The sequence below is a fragment of the Agelaius tricolor genome, unplaced genomic scaffold (genome assembly GCF_023055355.1).
Source record: "Agelaius tricolor isolate 1412-34295 unplaced genomic scaffold, bAgeTri1.0.p SCAF_37, whole genome shotgun sequence".
Taxonomy (NCBI): domain Eukaryota; kingdom Metazoa; phylum Chordata; class Aves; order Passeriformes; family Icteridae; genus Agelaius; species Agelaius tricolor.
In genome coordinates this window covers 227,705-246,932 of record NW_027269297.1, presented here as the reverse complement: position 1 = coordinate 246,932, position 19,228 = coordinate 227,705, and the positions used below count along the sequence as shown (strand labels likewise).

General features: G+C 50.5%; 1 protein-coding gene across 1 annotated transcript in view; it reads right to left on the bottom strand.

The window, feature by feature from the left end:
• The window catches only part of MEGF9 (multiple EGF like domains 9), a 48,026-nt gene that overhangs the window by 13,334 nt on the left and 15,464 nt on the right, over window positions 1-19,228 (bottom strand). Inside the window, exon 2 of the mRNA XM_071453584.1 lies at window positions 11,515-11,707. Within this exon, the coding sequence (XP_071309685.1) occupies window positions 11,515-11,707 (193 nt within the window). The remainder of the gene's footprint in view (window positions 1-11,514; window positions 11,708-19,228) is intronic.

The following is a 19,228-nucleotide window of genomic DNA, read 5'->3' as shown; positions in this document are numbered from 1 at the left end:
ACCTGCACAGCCCTGGGTTCTGAGCACATCCATGGTCACTCTGCCTGACCCATCCCAGAGCACCCACCTGGTTCATCCTCCCCCCTCCACACCCGTGCTGAGCAGCACCTCCCAGATTTTCGTGTGAGCAGACAATTCCCTGCTGACCAGATGCTCTGCTGGCTCCCCTGGGAGCTGGGGCAGCAGCTCATGTGTCCTGCTTGGCTCAGCCAGGGCAGGTGTCAGCCACCTGCACTCCCTCCTCTTCTCCTCCACCATCCCATTTATCCTTCCCCATCTCCATGGACCCCTCTCTCCAGCTGAATCCTACCCAGTAAAGCCAGGGAGAGACAAGAGAGGGTTCTCCCCTCCCCAGCAGAGGCTTCCACTCCAGCTGACCCAGACAGGAGCTGTTTACTTGGGCACAGTGTGACTGCAGGGAGGGTGGAGCTCTGCACTGTGAACACAGAGGGCATTGCTGGTGGCTGCCATGAGCAAACAAATACCAGGAGCTATAAAAAGCAAAGGTTACCCTCATTCCTTTGGCTTTCTCTGCTACTCTCTCCACACAGAGGCTTCCAGTGCTTTGCTTTCATAACAGACTTCATACACTGGCAGCATTTAGCTCAGCTCTCAGAGGAATCCCAGGAATGGATAATGCTCCTTCCCATCCAGCCCTGGGCACAAACACTGCTGGAGGTGCCTCATCCCACCTGGGCACTGGGAACAGCCAAGCCAAGGGACAGAGAGCACCCAGTGCCTCTGCACATCCCTGGGGGCACCTGCAGGAACCCCAGCCCTGCCTGCTGCAGGGAACCACCACAGCAACCCAAATAAACAGCACTGGTCCCCTCCAGGTGATGGATTTATCTGCAGAGGGGGTGATACAGACAGACAGACCCACAGACAGCCCTTCCATGCTGCATCACCCTCTGAGCTCTCCCCTGTGTGACCTCCACCCTGCTCAAACACCTTTGAAACACCTTTTCAAGTCAGCATTTCAGGGCTCACTGTGCCTGCACAAAGCTCATCCATTGTTCCCCCTCTCCTCCTGGAAAGACTGAGCAAGGCACAATTTGCTCCTAAAAGCCTCCAGAAAAATCTGCTGATTAAAACTAATAGATGTTTGATGCACTGCTGATGTGTTGTTTTTAACTAAAATATTGTAGATCGAGATGTTTTGGTCAAGACATTGCTTCTGTTAGAAATTTGCATAATTCAGTATTTCTGTTGTTTGTTTGTTTGTTTGCCAAAGGAAAAGGAACTACTCACCAAAATATGGACCTCAGCCCAAGGGGCTACACAATTAAATACCTGCAGAATCTGAAATCTCAAGGATATTTAACGGCCTGATTACAAGAAGAAGAAAGAAATATGATGTTTCCTTGCTCTCCAGGCCATTATCTAGAAGTGCAGCAGGCAGATGCAAAATTCAAAGGCATGCTGGTAAGCAGCTCAGTATGTTTGGCTGGTAAGCAGCTCAGAATGTTTGACTTTTAAAGAGCTTTTCACAAGACCCAACATTAATCCAAACGTTGTCACAGTGTTTAAAATAAGCGCAAACAAAAAGCAGCTTTTTATGATTTGCTCCTGACTGCTACTGCTATTCCTGTAAGAGGGCAGGGACAGGCAGGGAAAAGCAAGTGCTGTGGGGAGGAAGATCTGGTGTTGAGCCTGAAAACACATCTCTTGGGGATGCAGCATATGAGCAGGGTTTTGTGGGATCAAGGATTTGAGCTGCATCATCTTCAGCCTCCCTGGCTTCCTCCTGGAGTTCAGAGAGCTCTGTTTGACTCCCTCGTGTCCCTGACCCAGCCTTTTTCTCAATGACACCCTCCTCTTCCTCCCTGCTTCCACACAGACTCCCATTTCATTGCTTTCAAGGAGCTTTATTTCCCCAATGACCCTGCTGGAGCTCAATTCAGGATTTTGGGGCACGGTCCCTTGATTTTACTCGTTAGCTTAGAAATAACAGGAAAGAAAGCTTAAAAAAGAAGGAAAAAAAATAAAAGACTGTTTGGAAAGTTTGGTTTGAATGCCTCTTGAACAGACCTTTTCTCAACATGTTACACATGGCACAGAGCCAAGTCCTGCATGTGCAAGAATTAAATCACTCAGCAAATATAAAGCTTTGCCTGTGGTCATTGCTTCCACAGAATAAAGCCCCCTTACAACACTCCTTTTTATAGCTCCAGCCCAGCAAAGTCTGTCAGACACTTTTTAAAGCAAAGGTCAATGATATAAATGCATTGAAACCACCAAAAAAAAAAATCCTGTTAACAGACCAATTGTACCCATAAAAATCCAGAAATTTGAAAGAAAAGACCCACAGTTTAATACTTGCACAGTGAGAACTGAACTGGATTTTGAGTATCAGCCAAGAATTTCTTTTTGGGGAGAAGTGGGGAGAATGAGGGGGATGGGAAGAGGGAAACGTTTTGATGCAGCAACATCAATTACTCAACTCCACTTCAGATGATGATTAACCCCTCTGAAGCCAGCCAACACTCAGCTCTCACAAAGAATTGATACAAATATCTGTTGGGATAAAACCAGACTTCCAGCAATCAAAGTCTCCTGCCAGCATTGGTTTCGACCAGATTTTTATGAATACACTCACTCTGGGGACCGTGTAGGTGGTGTGTATCACCATCACATCATCCATCAACTTTACAGATGTTTCCTACTGATTAAAACCATCACCAGCACATGAGGCACTGGCCAAAGGAGCAGGCAGTGACTGCTGGTCAGGGACAGCCCCATCCAAGGCTTGGATCCAGCATGGAATGATGTGACCCTCTGGGGACAAGGGCCACATGCCAGGGTTGGGACCCCCCCAAGGCAGGAGCTGGTTCAGCTGAGCAGCCTCAGGGTCCCTGTTCTGCCTCAGGAGACAGCCTGGGGCTGGACTAGGACACAGCCACCCCAGGCAGCAGCATTCCCACAGCCATGGGGCAGGGCACTGTAAATAAAATACTGGGGCAGGGGACAGCCTACACCCCAAATTATGTCTCATTTCCAGTCCCCACAGCTCCCTTGCACTCCTCTCAAGGGGAAAGAGCCACAGGATGCCATCACTTGCCAAGGGATTTGTGCCACTGGTGGCAACCAAATGTTCCCTGAGCGGTGATTTTAGCCAGGACTGCAGCTTTACAGGTACAGAACTCAAGGGGACACACCAGAGACACAGAGCCCTCCCCTGGGCACTGGCAAAGAGGACTGCAGGCAGCTTTGATTCACCTGATTCAGGTGTCTCAGGAGCAGGGCACAGAGAACAGGGAACACAGAGCATCCTGCAGATGATTTCCTGCCAGGTCTGGTGGCTGGGGAAGGACACAGTGAGGGGCTGGGCTTGGGAGCTGGGGCAATGCCCTCACTTTGCACAGGAACTCAAGGCCTCAGCACAAGGGGAAAAAAGCATTAAAGTGGCTGTGATCTGAGACAGAGCACAATGTGCAGCCACATCTGCAAGGGGTCTCCACCCCTCCTCCACAGAAACATCTTGATTGTAGCAGGGACATGACAGGCACAAGATGGATGGGAGGATGAAGGACCATGGCCTTAGGGGCTGTTGGGAGACAAGCTGTGCACAGTTCATGGTCTAACAGAAAACCCTCACCAAGCTCCAATCATTCCTCTTCTTCCTTTTCTTTTTTTTTTTTCCCCCCAAGGAGGAGCAATGGAGAAATTAATTTTGAATATATTCCCAGACACCAGAAAAGCTCCATCAGAGCCCAGGGACTCCCTGGCCATGTCAGACCCAGCCAAAACAGCACAGCACCAAGCTCTTGTGCCTTGATTTTCAAAAGATGTGAGATTGGTCAGATTCTGGGGCAGAGGCAGAGAAGGAGGGAGCTCCCATGGGTCTCACACCAGGGCATGCCATGCAAAACCTACAACAAGAGTTTTTCCAAATGCATTTATTGTTTTCCCCTTGAAGCCCAGAGCACACCCCCATCCTGCCCAGGAGAGCTGGGCAGGGCCACACTGCCCTAAGAAAGAGGGAAGTGAGGGCTATGCCAGCCCTTCCTGGCCATCTCCAGGTGGCATCTCCAGCTTCACCTGTCCCCTGGGGAAGCCCCAGGGACAGCAATGTCCCTCAGCTGTCCCAGCAGGGCACGGGGTGTCCCTGGAACAGCCACAGCTCACAGCAGGTGCTGTGGGAATGAGGGAAATCGTGTTGAACCATGAGCATCTTTAAAACAAACCCCATGAAAAGGCTTTGTCACACTTTGATGGGATAAGACAAAAGGATTCTGTGCAAGATTAGGAGGATTCAGAAAAAATGTCTCCAAAAATGGTGTGTTCCTCCAGTGAGCTGGGCTCCTTTAGTGCTGATTTTCTGTGGTGTCTGACAGCAGCCAGGGCATAAATCTCTCTTACACCTTCCTGGGCAATGTGGAAAAGTTCACATTTGAAAGCTAAATGCTCCAAGACACTTTGGTGGGAAAGCAATGCTGTTAACACTCAGAATCACTCAGGTGAAAAAGGCCTCCACAATCACTGAGCCCCACCTCTGACCATCACCAGAGCACTGAGTGCCATGTCCAGCCTGCTGAACACCTTCAGGATGGGGACACCACACCTCCCTGGGCAGCCCTTCACAACACTCTCCATGAAAAATCCTTCCTGATGTCCAACCTGGCACAGCTTGAGGCCACATCCTCTCATCCTGAAGATACCCAGCACCCTCCCAACCCACTGCTGGCTTTTCTGTCAGTCAGAATATCATTGAATATCAGCACATGGGGAAGGGGAGAGCAGGAAAAAGCCCCACACTGGGTTTCTCCTCCCCACTCCTCAGCTCAACCCAAAGCTGCTGGTGGCTGAGGTGGCTCTGTGGGAGAGTCAGTGGGGCCAGGGCCAAGCCCTGCAGCAGCCACTCGCTCTGAGCCCCTTTGTGGAGGGCACAAGAAGCAGAGCTTTATGGGGGCCAACACTGGCCCATTGTGTGCCACATTCCTCACTCCGTGCTGGGGCAGGGCAGCTGCTTTGTAGGGCAGGAGCAGGGACACTTCAACACTTCACAGCTCTGAAAGGCCACTCTGTGAATGTCAAAGGGCCACCTTGTCTGGCCACCGCCGCCTCCACAGCCCCAGCTCCCCCAGCAGCCAGGGAAAGCCAGGAGTCTCCAGCCAGGGCTCTGGAAAGCTGGGAATCCCCAGCCAGGCCTGTGGAAAGCTGAGAATCCCCAGGCAGGGTTCTGAAAAGCCAGGAATCTCCAGCCAGAGCTGTAGAAAGCTGGGAATCTCCAGGCAGGGCTCTGGAAAGCCAGGAGGCTCTGGAAAGCCAGGAATCTCCAGGCAGGGCTCTGGAAAGCCAGGAGGCTCTGGAAAGCCAGGAATCTCCAGGCTGGGCTCTGTAAAGCCAGGAATCTCCAGGCAGGGCTGTGGAAAGCCAGGAATCTCCAGGCAGGGCTGTGGAAAGCCAGGAATCTCCAGCCAGAGCTGTAGAAAGCTGGGAATCTCCAGGCAGGACTGTGGAAAGCTGGGAATCTCCAGGCAGGGCTGTGGAAAACCAGGCATCTCCAGGCAGGGCTCTGCAAAGCCAGGAATCTCCAGGCAGGGCTCTGCAAAGCCAGGAGGCTCTGGAAAGCCAGGAATCTCCAGGCTGGGCTCTGCCAAGCCAGGAATCTCCAGGCTGGGCTGTCCCCTCCAGGTGAGGTGCCCTTGAAGGAGGAGAGGGAGGCAGTGGAAAGTCCACACTGACCCTGGAGAGGGAGGCTGGATGGGATCCTGCACAGTTCCACGAGTTCCTCACTCACAGCAAAGTCTCAGCCTCAGCTGGTGGGTGCTGGATTCCCAGAGGATCATGTGCAGGGCTGGGCCAGGGACCCTCAGTGCAGAGGAGGACACGTCAGTGGGGTGCCAGGGAGTTGGGGTGGTCTCCACTGAACACCCACTGTGCCCAAAGGGGTCCCTCCATCCCCCAGACCTCTGCTGGCGCCTCTGCTCAGACAGCAGAAGGCTCAGGGTACAAGCAGTGCCTGGGCACCACCTCTCAACCACAATTTAGCCACAAAGGCTGAAAAAGTTGAGCCCATGTTTCTTTTTGAGGGCAGTCAGTGCTTGCCAGAGCAGCAAAGTTTGCAACAGGCAACACAGGAATGGCAAAGCCTGCTCGAAAATCCACAAAATAACAGGATTTCTGAGAAGCCATAATTACCATAGGGGAGATGATAACAATCCACCTTTCCCTGCTGCTGTGTCCAGTCACTCATTCATTTCCCATTCCTGCCTGCAACTGAATAAAAATGGGTTCAGGTGCCTTTACCTTCCTGTCGGGGGAGAGAGGAGGAGGAGAGCTAATCAGATATAAAGGATGTGAGAGGCTGGAATAGGGGAGAGATTTAGATAATTAAACCATGCAGAAAAATAGGCTTTAACAGGGTATTCTTCTGCTTTTCTGACGTCCACATGTAATAATTTCCGCTACAAAACAAGATCTGTTCTCTGCAGAGTGATGCTGACAAGGCATTACTGGGAGATAATGAGCCACCAGTTGTGCTCATCCAATCTATAAAAGGGAGAGCAGTCTTTTTAAAGAGAAAAAGGGGGTTTGTCTGGTTTTGGGGGGGTTTTAAAGCACAAGTCCTTGAGGATTTCAGCTCCCAAGGTCACATCTCCAAAGGGGAGCAGTGCCTGATGTGGTTTACTGGATTGCTGAAATGCAGCAGGATGGAAAGGATCCCACGCAGAAGAGAGACATTTCAGAAGTGTGATGACACTCTGCAGACAGAAAATGAAGACTTTATCTATGCAAAACAACAACTCCATCACTTCCCCCAAATAACCTCTGGGGTCTGGGATGGCCAGCAGCCCTGCAGGCTGGTGAAGCTCCACAAAAACCTTGAATTTCAATGGACCTACATTTCCTGACCACTGCAAAAACCCCACCCAATCCTGCCTCACATGAGGTTCAAGGTGTGTCCACACTGTGCCACACCAGGCTGCCCCCCACAGTCTCTTTGCTCCTTCCCACATCCCACCAGCTCCAGGAATGTTTGGGCAACACTCTCAGGCACAGGGTGGGATTGTTGGGGTGTCTGTGCAGGGTCAGCAGTTGGACTGGATGATCCTTGTGGGTCCCCTCCAGCCCAGAATATTCTGTGATTCTGTGATCCCTAAAACCCCCAGCAGCCACAGCTCTCCCCTTGTTTCCTGGCACAGGTACTGCTGCATCACTTCTCTCCCCTAGCACCAGGACAAGTTTAAAAAGCAAAACCTGCCAGGGAAACAGGGAATTGAGGTCTGAACCCTTCTGCCAGGCAGCAGCATCTCATAGCAGCATCTCTGCTTCACAGCTCCACTCCTCACTCACATCCCAAACCCACAGGAGCACCCACGCAGGCCCAGCTGCTCATGGGCTAAACATGCTGCCCCCACAGCTTCAGGAAAGGAAGAGCCACTCACACCCCAGTGCTGGGCTAGGAAAAGTTGGGATAAACACCTCAAAGGAGGCAAATCCAGGCCAGCCCTCCTGCAGATGAGCTGGGTCACACTGGGCTGCCCTGGGCCAGTGTCTGCAGTGCCACATGGGGATGGGCAGTGCTGCCAGCAAGGTAAAAATAAACAAACCAAAAACTGCAGAGTCATCTGCCATCTCCTGCTCCCCAGGAGGGGGATGCTGCCTCATCCAGGCTGCTGCTGCCTGCACTCCTGGTCCTTCCAACCCCACAGCCAGAGGCCAGGTTTGCATGGAGAATTATCTCAGGGTGAGTTTAAAGAGCTGAGCCTGCACAGCTCCTCACGCCAGGGCACAAGGGCTGCAGAACCAAAGATTCCTCACCCAAACCTCCTTCCCTCACCCTGCTCATCCCAGCTCTGTGTGCTGGCTCACACTGCCCTGGCTCAGCTGGGTGGCACTTTGGGTGCCAAAGGGTGCAGAAGGCCAGAGACACCATGAGGAGCCCCAGTGCTGCCCTGGCTACTGGGACTGCAGACCATTAACCCCAGCCCACTCCCGTTGCCTTTGCCCTGGCTCCCTGCCCAGCCTTGGGGAGCCAGAGATGAGAGCTCAGGCAAAAGAGTGCTGCTCACATGAAAGAAAAAAGGGACCATCCCACAGGGGAGATGTGGCCTGGCCAGCCTGGGCATGGGGACCTTCTCCAGCAGCACTGATCACTTCCACTCCCCCACCAGGCTGGCAGGTTCTGCTTTCCTCACAGGACACACAGCACAGCCTTCAACTCAAGGGCTCCAAAAGATGCATGTCCCAAAGAGATGCAGCTCTTGGCTGGGGCTACACCCCCATGGGCTGAGGCACCCTCCCCACTTGTCCCTGTCCCCAGAGCAGGCACACAGCCCTGCCAGCCCAGCCCGTGCACCCACATGAGTCACCGTCCTCATTCTCCACCACTCTGACCTTGACCATGGCCCTTGAAACTTCAGCTCCTTTCCCCACCCTTCCTCCATGGACTGTGAACACTTCCAGGCCACAGCTATCTTTAGCAAGCATCTGCACTGCATCCAACCCAAAGAAATGTGATTTTTTCTGAGGTTTCTAGGCGTTAACCACAGCAGGGACAATCCCCTCCCCTCCCCAAGATGTGTCAGCCCTCTCTGAGCAGCCCAGGACTCCATCCAGCCCCTCAGCTTGAGCCACACACAGCTTTTCATCTAACAAAAAAACCACCCAAACCAGAGCACAGAAATGCTCTGCCATCCCACAGGGGGATCTGTGTGGATCTTCCTAGATAATCAAATTTAAACCACCACCAAAACAGACCTTTGATTAGCAGCCATGGAGCCCATTCATAGCGACAGCATGTCAGGTCAATGTTCACTCCCAAAATCAACTCTGTGCCTCAGGAAAGGGATTTTTTTTAAGTTTTGTTTGATGGTCTGCATTTGAGGTCTGGTTAACAAACAGGGGACTTGGGTTGCCATCTGGCCAGCCCAAGAGCGTGCTGAGGAATAACACTAATAACCATCATATGGTGGTGCTTTATTTAAAAGGCACTTTTACAATAGCCTGGGCGAGCTGACTGAAACCTAAGAGGGATCTTTGTGTGCCCTGAGGGCTCAGCCTTTGGCACTCTGCCCCTCCAATCAGCCACCCTTAGAAAGGGTCAGAGTCCAAAATCTCTGCTGCTGTTCCACCCAGAGCCCCACTGGAACAGCCATGGCTCTCCTCCGAAGCCTCACACAGGAATTCGGTTGTGCAAGTCGAGCTGGGCTGGTGCTTTATTAAATAAATAAATAAATTGTACAACTGACAGGATTTTCCATGTCAACAAACCAGTAGCTGGTTGCTGGTATTGGGCAATGCCTGCGTGCCTCATCCCAGAGCAGAGATTGCCTGAGGGACACTACTGCTCCTCCAGGGACTGCTCAGCAGCCACCCAGAGCCAAAACAAATCCCTTCCTGCATTCACACACCCATTTCCCTGCAATGGGCTCTCCCACCCATCAGAGCAGATCCCCCCACCCCTGGTGCCTGCCCCCAGCCATGCCAGCTGCAGCCAGGAGCTGTGCCCAGCCCTGGTGCCCACTCTGACACAGCAGGAGCAGGGGGAGCACCTGCCCTGCTGCCCTTTGTGTCCCGCTCCATTTTCCCACACACATCACTACACCAGCCCTTCTGATGCCCCCAGCCCTGTAACACAGACAACTGACCTATTTTTCTCTTTTTGAACACCCAGAGGTCATCTCTGTCTGCAGCAAACCCCTCTGAGGCGGGAAGGGAAACAGAGTGATCTCTGTTAGCAACATCCCCCCTCCCCAAATCTCCCTGCACGTCCTGCCCTGTGCTGCCTCTTCTAAATGGCTGAGAATGAGCATCTCCCCCCTCCCTCCAGGCTGTGAAATGGTGCTGAGGAGAGGCTGGGGAGGTCCCTGCTGTTTCTGGCTCCACACAGATGGCTCCAAGTCCACCTCATTCTCCTTCACAACTCAGAGCATCTCACCTGAAGCTCCCAAGGGCGTTCCTTGGCTCGCCCCATGCAGTGAGACATGGGGAGACACCAGACATGTCCATGCTTCACCCACTGCCCAGTAACTCAGAGCTGGGGCAGGAATGCTCCCCTCCAGTTAATCCAGTTACTCCATCAGCACTTCCCCTCCTCTCCCAGTTCCCAAAGGTAAGATCTGCCCCATCTGCCTTTCTGCCCAATTTGCCTTTCCAATAGATCTGACCACAATCACACTTTCAATTCTGTGGCAAACCCTGGTGCTTCCAGGCACATCTTCCCATACCTAAAACAGCCACTAAAAAAAAAAAAAAAAAGGTGATAAAACTTCATACTTTCCACCCTCAAGAATCACCTCTTTTAGTAAGAAGGTCACTTTCCTCAACTGGAAAGCTACTTTTAAGATCTGAATTGTCAGAGCTTATGCAAGCAGAAAAATCCAGCACTGAAACAAAAAGGAAGGACATCAACAGAGGGTTTGGTCGTTTGGGAAAAGATAATGTATAAAATAATTACAGGCAGCATGTCCCTGCAGAGCATTCTGACTCTCACTCAGCCCCTGTCCTGGCAGGGACCTGCAGGTGTTCAACACACGCTGAGCCCAGACCCAGCCCTAGAAGACAAAAAGGCAGCAGGAGCCTGGGAAGGCTGGAAGCTGCTGCAGGGTGGTTGCTGAGGTCTCCTCCAAGCAGAGACTTTGGAACTTGCTGTCCCCATGAGCACAAGGTGGAGAGCCAGTGGGTCAGGCTGCTCTGGGTGTGATCGTGCAGGAACAGAGATCCCCCAGCTCAGGCACTGCCTCCAATGGCTGACAGATCCCTGCTTGGAAAATCATTGCGTGCCAGCTTTCACAAGGCAAGATGTGAGGCTGGGTGAGGTGAAATGAGGAGGAACACATTCATTATACAACAGCTCCAGCATCAGCTCTGGTGCCTGTAAACACCAGGCAAGGCAGGAGCTGACTCTGCTCTCGGGCCGCTGCTTCCACCCCAGTGCTCAGCAAAGGCAGAGCACAAAGCTGTGCCTGCCTCTGGCATAAAACCCATCCCTTTGGAAAAGAAACCCCTCCACAGCCCCCATGCTCCACCCCAGCCCCTGCCCCGCTCCCAGCTCAGGAGTCCAACAGGGACTAAGAGATGCACAAGGCGTTAGGAGAGGTTCTGCTTCCATGCGGCTCCGAAACACAAGTCAGCTCCCTTGGGGGCTGCCAGGGCTTTTGCCACAACCACAGATATTTTTATAATTCAGCTCTTGAATGAGGAAGAATAATCTTCATGAATTTTTATACTACCAGCTTCCCTCCTGCTTATTTTTTTCCTTTTAAACACCAGCACAGACAACAAGACCCACTCTTGCCCAAAACCCAAACCACCCCAAATCCCAACACCCTGTGTGCAGAACCCATGGGTTACTCACTGGTCAGCTCTTGAATTTTTATAATTCAGGTCTTGAAGGAGGAAGAATAATCTTCATTAATTTTTATAAGACCAGCTTCCCTCCTGCTTATTTTTCTGCTTATTTTTTTTCCTTTTAAACACCAGCACAGACAACAAGACCCACTCTTGCCCAAAACCCAAACCACCCCAAATCCCGACGCCTTGTGTGCAGAACCATGGGTTACTCACTGGTCACACTGCTGACTGGTGGCTCCAGCAGGGCTGCAGCTGCAGGGCTGGCACTGCTGGCCTCCCAGCTGGGGGAAGAAGCCGTGGGCACAGCTGTGGCAGCGTGGGCCTGTGTACCCAGGCAGGCAGTGGCACTGCCCCGTTGTCAGGTTGCATCCGGCGCTGCCCACAGAGCTGCAGTTGCACAGATCTCCTGCAAGGAAAGAGAAACAGAGGCATGGAACCACAGAACTGCAGAATGGTTTGGGTTGGAAGGGGCCTTAAAGCCCATCTCATTCCAAACTCCCTGCTGTGAGCTGGGACAGTTTCCAGGCAGCTCCAAGCCACGTCCAGCCTGGCCTTGGACACTTCCAGGGATGCGGCAACCACAGCTGCTCTGGGCACCCTGTGCCAGGGCACTGTAGCCATGATATTTTATGGAAAATCCTTTCCTTAGGATTTTTTCTCCTGAGAAGCTGAGAGGCCTCAGGAACAAAATGTAACGAATGGTTATGTGCTGCTGTGGAATGCAACAGGTGCATCTGGGATTGGTCTCATGTGGTTGTTTCTCATTAATGGCCAATCACAGCCCAGCTGTCTGGACTGTCTCGGTCAGTCACAAGCCTTTGTTATCATTCCTTTTCTATTCTTAGCCAGCCTTCTGATGAAATCCTTTCTTCTATTCTTTTAGTATAGTTTTAATATTATATATATAATAAAATAATAAATCAAGCCTTCTGAAACATGGAGTCAACATTTTGGTCTCTTCCCTCATCCTATGACCCCTGAGAACACCATCACAGGGCATCACCACTCCCTCTGCATACCCCCATCATCACTTTAAGGATGATTTTTGCTTTAAAATGTTGAGATGGTGGACAACAACCACAGTGGGAGCACCCTGGGGTTTGAAACACCACAGCTCATGCTTGAAATCTCTCCAACAAAGAGCTACAAGATTATGGGTATAACTATCTAAAATTTATCTATATGTAGCTATAAACAATGTCTTTATGTATATACACACACCTAGCCACCCTCTGACTCCAGGAGCTCACAAGCAGTAAGTGTGTAATATCAGGATAAAATCAGCAACAGGTTGCAAAGTCATTCATTCTAAGAGCCTCCACTCCACCCCACTGGAACAGCCCTGATTTACCACAGAACAAACTCTGACAGGACACACTGGCAGCAGCATCTCCCACTGCTGAGGAAGGGAAGGATCCCCAAAAATCTGCCCTCAGGGGAGCACCCAGTGAATGAAAACTGTACTTTAAAAGCTGTGGTAGAGCTGGAGCAGGACAGAGACCTCCACCACCTAAACCAGACCACCCTCAGTCCTGTGGTGAGAGGGGATGGCTCTGGGGATCCAGACATTGTCTCTGGGGACACTGTTATTTCTAGGGTTGCTGGACAGCTGCTTTTTTAGGAGAGAAGCAAATCTTTTGATCAAGTGGTAAATTCCCAGTCCCCCCACACATTATTTCTTGTAATACTTTAAAGCCCCAAATGCACTGAAGAGAACAACTTCTCCCTGGCAATTTGTTTCTGCCAAGAGCTTTATCTCTGTTCTTTCACTGCAAAATATTTAGTGCCTTAATAATTTAAAGTCTTCTTCTGCCAAGACTGAATTATAAACAAGGATTATTTGCAGAAATAGTGCATAAAGCATCAGGGGCTTTACACAACTGCTGGTGTTTGTTATTGCCTGAGAAGAGCCAGTATTCAGGGCACTTTAGGGAGAGGGGAGAGGCCAAGTCCCCATCCCAAGAAAACTTGCCTTAAAGCTCTTTTCCTTTTCATCCACATTTCTGACACACAAAGAAATGTGAGTTATTTAATTACTCTACCATAGGATCCCCACAGAAGCCATGTTGTCCCTATACACCTGTGAAATTGCACCTAAATTTTCTTCAATCCAAACTATCAGATAGGACAAACACCTCAAGATCCAATTATCCACTTCAACAGCCACTTCACATAATGAACTAAATTCCCAGCTCAATTATCCAAGCAGAACCATATTGATTTGGGCACTCGGGTTTCTCTCTCCCACCAGAGCAGAAACCACACAAACTTGTTGATCAAAAGCACTCAGGAGTTTGTCAAACATGCATCAAAACAAACTTCCCTTTCAGAACCCAACATGTGGCACCACTGGACCTGCCAGACTTGATCAAGGAAAGAAAATGAGCATTGTGTCCATTCTAATGGCATGGGAGGCACTGACAGGGCAGGTCCTGCACAGGGGGATGAGCAGCTCCATGTGGAGACCACCCCTGTGCTCCATCAAAGCCAGAGCCATGAGACCATCCTGGCACTCCAGAGGGATGTCTGGATGGACAGGGCAGGAGTGGGCAGTGCTTCAGGATGGTCCCCACAGCACCATGGAGCTCTGCCCCATCACTTATGCTCCAGCAGGATGGCAGCACTTTGAACTTGAACCTGACTTTGTAGCACCCATTGTTTTCCATCCAACGCTCCTGCCCATCAAAATTGCCCCAGTTCAGGTCAGGCTCTGCCTGAGCTGCCAAATTCAACAGCAACACAGACACCACTGCAATGCCAGTGCCCCAGGAGAGTGAGAAATGCTGCAACAATCCAAAATAACACTGGCAAAACACTTTTTGCCTGGGAGGCTGGTGGAGCCTGGTTCTGCTAGTGATGGGGACAGCAGCTGAGCCTGTCTGCTGTGAAATCACCCCAAGAGTGTGCTAAGGCACAACTCAACAGATCCAGAAGCTGTCTCCCAAAAGGGTCAATTCCTTGAAGACCCCACCTCCCCTATGACCCCAGAGACCTTTGGGAAGGGATGGTGGTCCCAGGCAGGGGAACATCATCCCACATTTTTTTGGTGGGACCATCCCGCATGGTCCCTGCTCACCCCAAATGCATCCAGCCCTGCTCACCCATGGATGCAGCCCCAGAACAGCCCAGAGCTCTGTGGTTGGGCAGGGGAGGAGATTCAGGCAGCAGCACTGGAGTCTGAGCTCCATCCAGGTCAAGGGCTGCACAAGGATGTAGCAGGCTATGAAAACCTGAGGGCTGATTTAAAGGACACTTTGTTGTCCCCACAGCAGCCGGGTGGCAGAGGGTGAGAACGGTCCTGAGCCAGAACAGGAACTGATAACAAACATCTGCCATGGGCTCTGGGAACACAGCAAAGAGGATGAGCACTACAGAGGAAAATTAGGGAACACTGTCCTGGCTTCTAGCCAGAGCCTGGGTTTTAGGAGCCTTTATTCAGTTTTCTCAGGCTGATGTTTTGCTTTTGAAGATAACCTTCAAAAATACCTCACTGAGAGCTTTTGTGAAGGCAAAGGAATGAAGAGGCTGGATGAGCTCCAGGATGTCCCAGTGCAGACTGCACAGTCATGGTTGCAGGGCTGTGTTGAGGCTGGGGTAACACCATGAGCAAGGGAGCCAAGGGCAAGGACCTCTCAGGGATGAGGCACTGGCCCAAGCTCTGACTCTTCCCACTTTGCTATCCTGACTCATCCTTGCTCTGCCTCAGTTTCCCCATCTCCGGGTGTTCCCCTCTCCCCCAGGGCCTGCTCGTCTCTGCCTGTTCCTGTTCCCCATTGCTAAACCACCAAGGTTCCCTTCCTTCCCCACAAAGCACCACACTACAGCTCAGATCACTTGGTTATCACAGATAAAACTCACCTTTGCTCATGAGGGGACTGACAGGCTTTAACTAATTAACAGCATAAGGTTGTTTTGAGGTCCAAGAATAGAGGCACCATAAAAGTGTGTGCCATTGCCATGTTACCCTTCAAACAAAAAACCAAACACCTCTCCATTCTGGAACAATATTTCACCCTCACTGGTTGTTGCTTGGAGGAAGGTGGAGTGGAAGGAAAGGTTCCTCATTTGGGAAGCAAGGGGCACACTGCTGTGTGGAGACAGATTTCATATCCAATTTCAGTTAGCCCCAACCTAAAATCAATTAATTTTTAGTATGCAAAAGCCATAAGTTAGCAATAAAGTGGAGAATAGATGTTTTATGTTGTATTGGATCCACACCATGGCTGTAAATAACACTGACACAACCAAGAACCTCCAGGACTGAGGGTGCCCTGTGACCCCTCAGTGTGGCCACCTCAAATTCCCTGCCAGCTCCTCCATCCACCCCTAATAAAGATCTCAGCCTCCAAATTCCATCCCAATGCAAACCTCAACTCTGCAAATCCCAGCAACATCCCAGCCTGTACCAGATCCATCCAGACCCCACATCCCTTCATCTCCCATCCCCTCCTAGTACTTAAACAGGGCTTGTTCTGATGTAAAAGTCCTTCCTCAAATTACTTCTTTCACATCCTTTCAGCTTTGCAGTGTTTAAAGTTTTCACACATTTTATAAGCACGATTCCCCCTCCTTTCCAAGCCACTTAATGAATGAATAATTTAGAAAACAGGTGAAATATTTACAAAGGGTAAAGAAGCCAACACTGTGAAAGGCACGAAGGTCTCTGTGAAACCACATTAGCTGGGGACATCCTGAACCAGTGCAGACCCTGAATGAGCTCACCTGCTCCCTGGGAGCCAGCCTGGAAAACCCAAGGTGCACATTTTTGATTTTAAGAACATGCAGCTGTAAGAGCAAGCTGTGGAGGCCCACAGATGCTATTTATTGTCCTGCTGCAAAAGCATCCCCAAGGAGACAGACATTTTCTGTTCTCCAGAATAGATGAAGGGGAAAAAAACCAAAAATCATTGCTAACCTGGAGGTACTGTTGGGTTTTTGGGAGCCAGAGGTGCAGCCCCAGTTTGGCACCTGCAGCTCTGAAGCCAACACAGCCCAATAAGAACCTCAGCTCCCAAATACTCCCCAGATATCCCAAAGGATTTAAACCACTGCACACAACAGCATCCCATCCCTGGAAAGGCTTTGTTTTTATATTAATTTAGCAGTTTTCCCTCTTCCCCAGACTTCATTTCCAAATTCAAGCCCTACCTTCTCTTCCATTTCCCCTTCTCAATCCCTCTGCAGGCACCACTCCTGACAAGACAGGAATAAAGGGATCAGGCAGCAGGTTTAAAAATCTATCCAAAGTCATTTCCTTTCCCCTTGTAATTAAATTGTGGAACTCATTGTCAGGGGATGTTCTGGCTGCCAGAAATACCTATGGCTTCAAAGCAGGACTGGAAAAGCTCACAGAGGACAGGTCCACTGGTGGCTGTTAAACACAGGGATCTGGAGCAAGCATCCTGATGGGAAAGGCCTGGAACTCTGTCCAGAAAAGTCAGGATCATGCCCTGCTCTCTTGGCATCATCTTCTGGCCTTTCTTGGGTGGGTGAAGCTTTGCTCTGAGCCAGCCTGGCAGTTCTATTTTCTCCTTGTTTGCACTGCTCCAGTTCTTCCCCCAAACACACAAATCCCCCTTAAAGAGTTAGGCACTGCTCCTTGCACTGGGAATTTCTCCCCATTACAGCCAAAGGCACAGCTGTGCTGCACCACTGCTCTGTCTTTCCTCTTGCCTCTCAACAGGCTCTTTCCCTTCCCCTCAGTACAATGACTGATGTGCCAAACCTTCCCCACAAGGGGATGAGGGTCAGGACAGTGCTGTCCCAGCATGGGACAGTGACAGTAGGCATGAGCCAGCTGTTAAAAGGGAAGGTCCCATCCTACCCAGCCCTTGTCAAACAATTCCCTGAGCTCCAGCCCATCTCTTCCATGTCTCTGATGCACCATGTCAGAGTGGTCCAGTCTAGCCCTGGGCTGGAATTTGGGCTCAGCTTCATCCCTCCTTCTTTGGATGCTACTGATGCTCTGAGTGCAGGAGCTGTTATCCCAGTGCAAGGAGCTCTTATCCCAGCACAAGGATGCTTTGGCCTCCATCTTTCCCCACAGCTGCAGCAGATCTGAGAGGGCACAGCCTGGCTGAGCTCTCCCCCAGGGAGCTGGGGAACATCTGCCATGGGCTAAGAGCTCCTGCAAGAACAGGCCAGAGAGGAGCTGCAGCACTGCAGCTTCCCAAAGAGAGCAGCTCTGCCAAGTCCCAGCACTCATTCCCATCCAGACAGCACTCAGCACAAAATAAGACTCAACTCTTGGATCATGAAGGTGCACTGAAGTGCTCAGACCTGTAATTTACTCTCACTTCAGGCTACAATGCAAAGCCAAAGTGGTAGGAAGAGTATCTCTGCCTATCCCCAAAAAAAATTATATACACATAGGACAGTCTTCTGTTATTCTGGCCTGTCTTCTGTTATTCTGCATCCACTTTGTTACTGAGAGCACCACATTCTGGGCACTCACAGCCTCCATCAAGCTCCAGGCTCTGCAGAGTCAGGTGCTGATGGTGAAGAGAACTTCATTCACATTAATGCTGTTAAGAGTGTTAGAGTCACTCGTGCTGTTCCATAAAAGGCTTTTACAGGTCAACAAGGGGGAAAAGACAACAATTTCTCAATTCATATACATCACTTGTAACATCATTAGAAGATTAAACACATCTGTTGAGGAATATGGTATCAGATTAAATCTCTCACTTATCACTTGGAAAGCAGCACAAAGCCAAGGTCCCAACTTTGGGGTCACCAGCAGCTGCACAAGCACTTTTTATCAGCCTGGAGCAGACAGGTTTGGGGCTTCAGCCAAACTCCAGCTCAGCCTCTACTGTGTCAGCCCCTGCCTTTCCCAAGGGATGGAGATCACTCCCCAGCAGAGCTCACAGCCCTCCTGCCCCCCCAGCCATGACCAAACCAGAACCCTGAGACCCTCCCCAAAGGCAGAGGCTGCTCACTCTGGGACTGCCTGTTTCCATTCCTTCCCTGCACCTGCAATGCAACCTGCAGGCATGTGGTTTCTGAGCACTTCCTGAAAGCTCCTCCACACAGAGCAATTTTGTTGCTTTTTCCTCCTTTTTGATGCTAAACAAGTCAGCAACCTGTGCAGAGAGCTTTGAACCTGCTCGTTCCCCAGTAAAGCTGCTTCAAAAGTCAGACTCACAGGTGTAAAGCTGTCTTGGGAGACTAAAGGATAAAGGACTGTAAACATCAGGGGGGAAAAAAAAAAAAAAAGAAAAATATGGATTCTGATTAAGTCAGTATTCCTCCTGCACTGGGAGATCCCCAGCTCACAGCTCTGCTGGAGCACAACACCTGAGGAGCTCCCATGGATGGGACAAGGAGAAGCAGGAGGGGTCCTGGAGTCATTAAGATGCAGGTAATAGGGCAGGGAAGCTGTGCAGGGGGATTACACAGCTGCAGCTGAGGAATTATTCATTCCTATAGAACAAGAAGTTTCCACAGGCAGACAAACCCTCCGGGGTCTCTTACGAAGCAGACTGTGCACAAAGAGGAATGTGGCCCTAAAATGTTTATGATACAAGAAACTACAGTAACTTCAAACAGACCAAATACATACTTGAGGATTAAAACCTCCACAGTTTAAAAAAAAAAAGAAAAAGAATCCAAGCCTTTTAATTAATTTAAAAATAGTTTTGTTGGCGTTCTACTTTAGTTGATTAAATTTTCCCCACTAATATTTCCACAAACGTCTGCAACCATATAAATATTCCATGTTTCTGTTTGAAAATCTCTGTATTTTTTTACCACCCAGTGTGTGACACAGCCAGCCCAATGCCGGGTTTAGAGATAAACAGGGTGAAAACTGACTTTGGCAAACAGCTGCCCACAGCACACAGAGCCCTGGCAGCTCCTTCCCTCCTGACAGATACACTTGGTGTGGCACCTCTCAGGAAACTGAATTGTTTTGTCAGCAAAATGC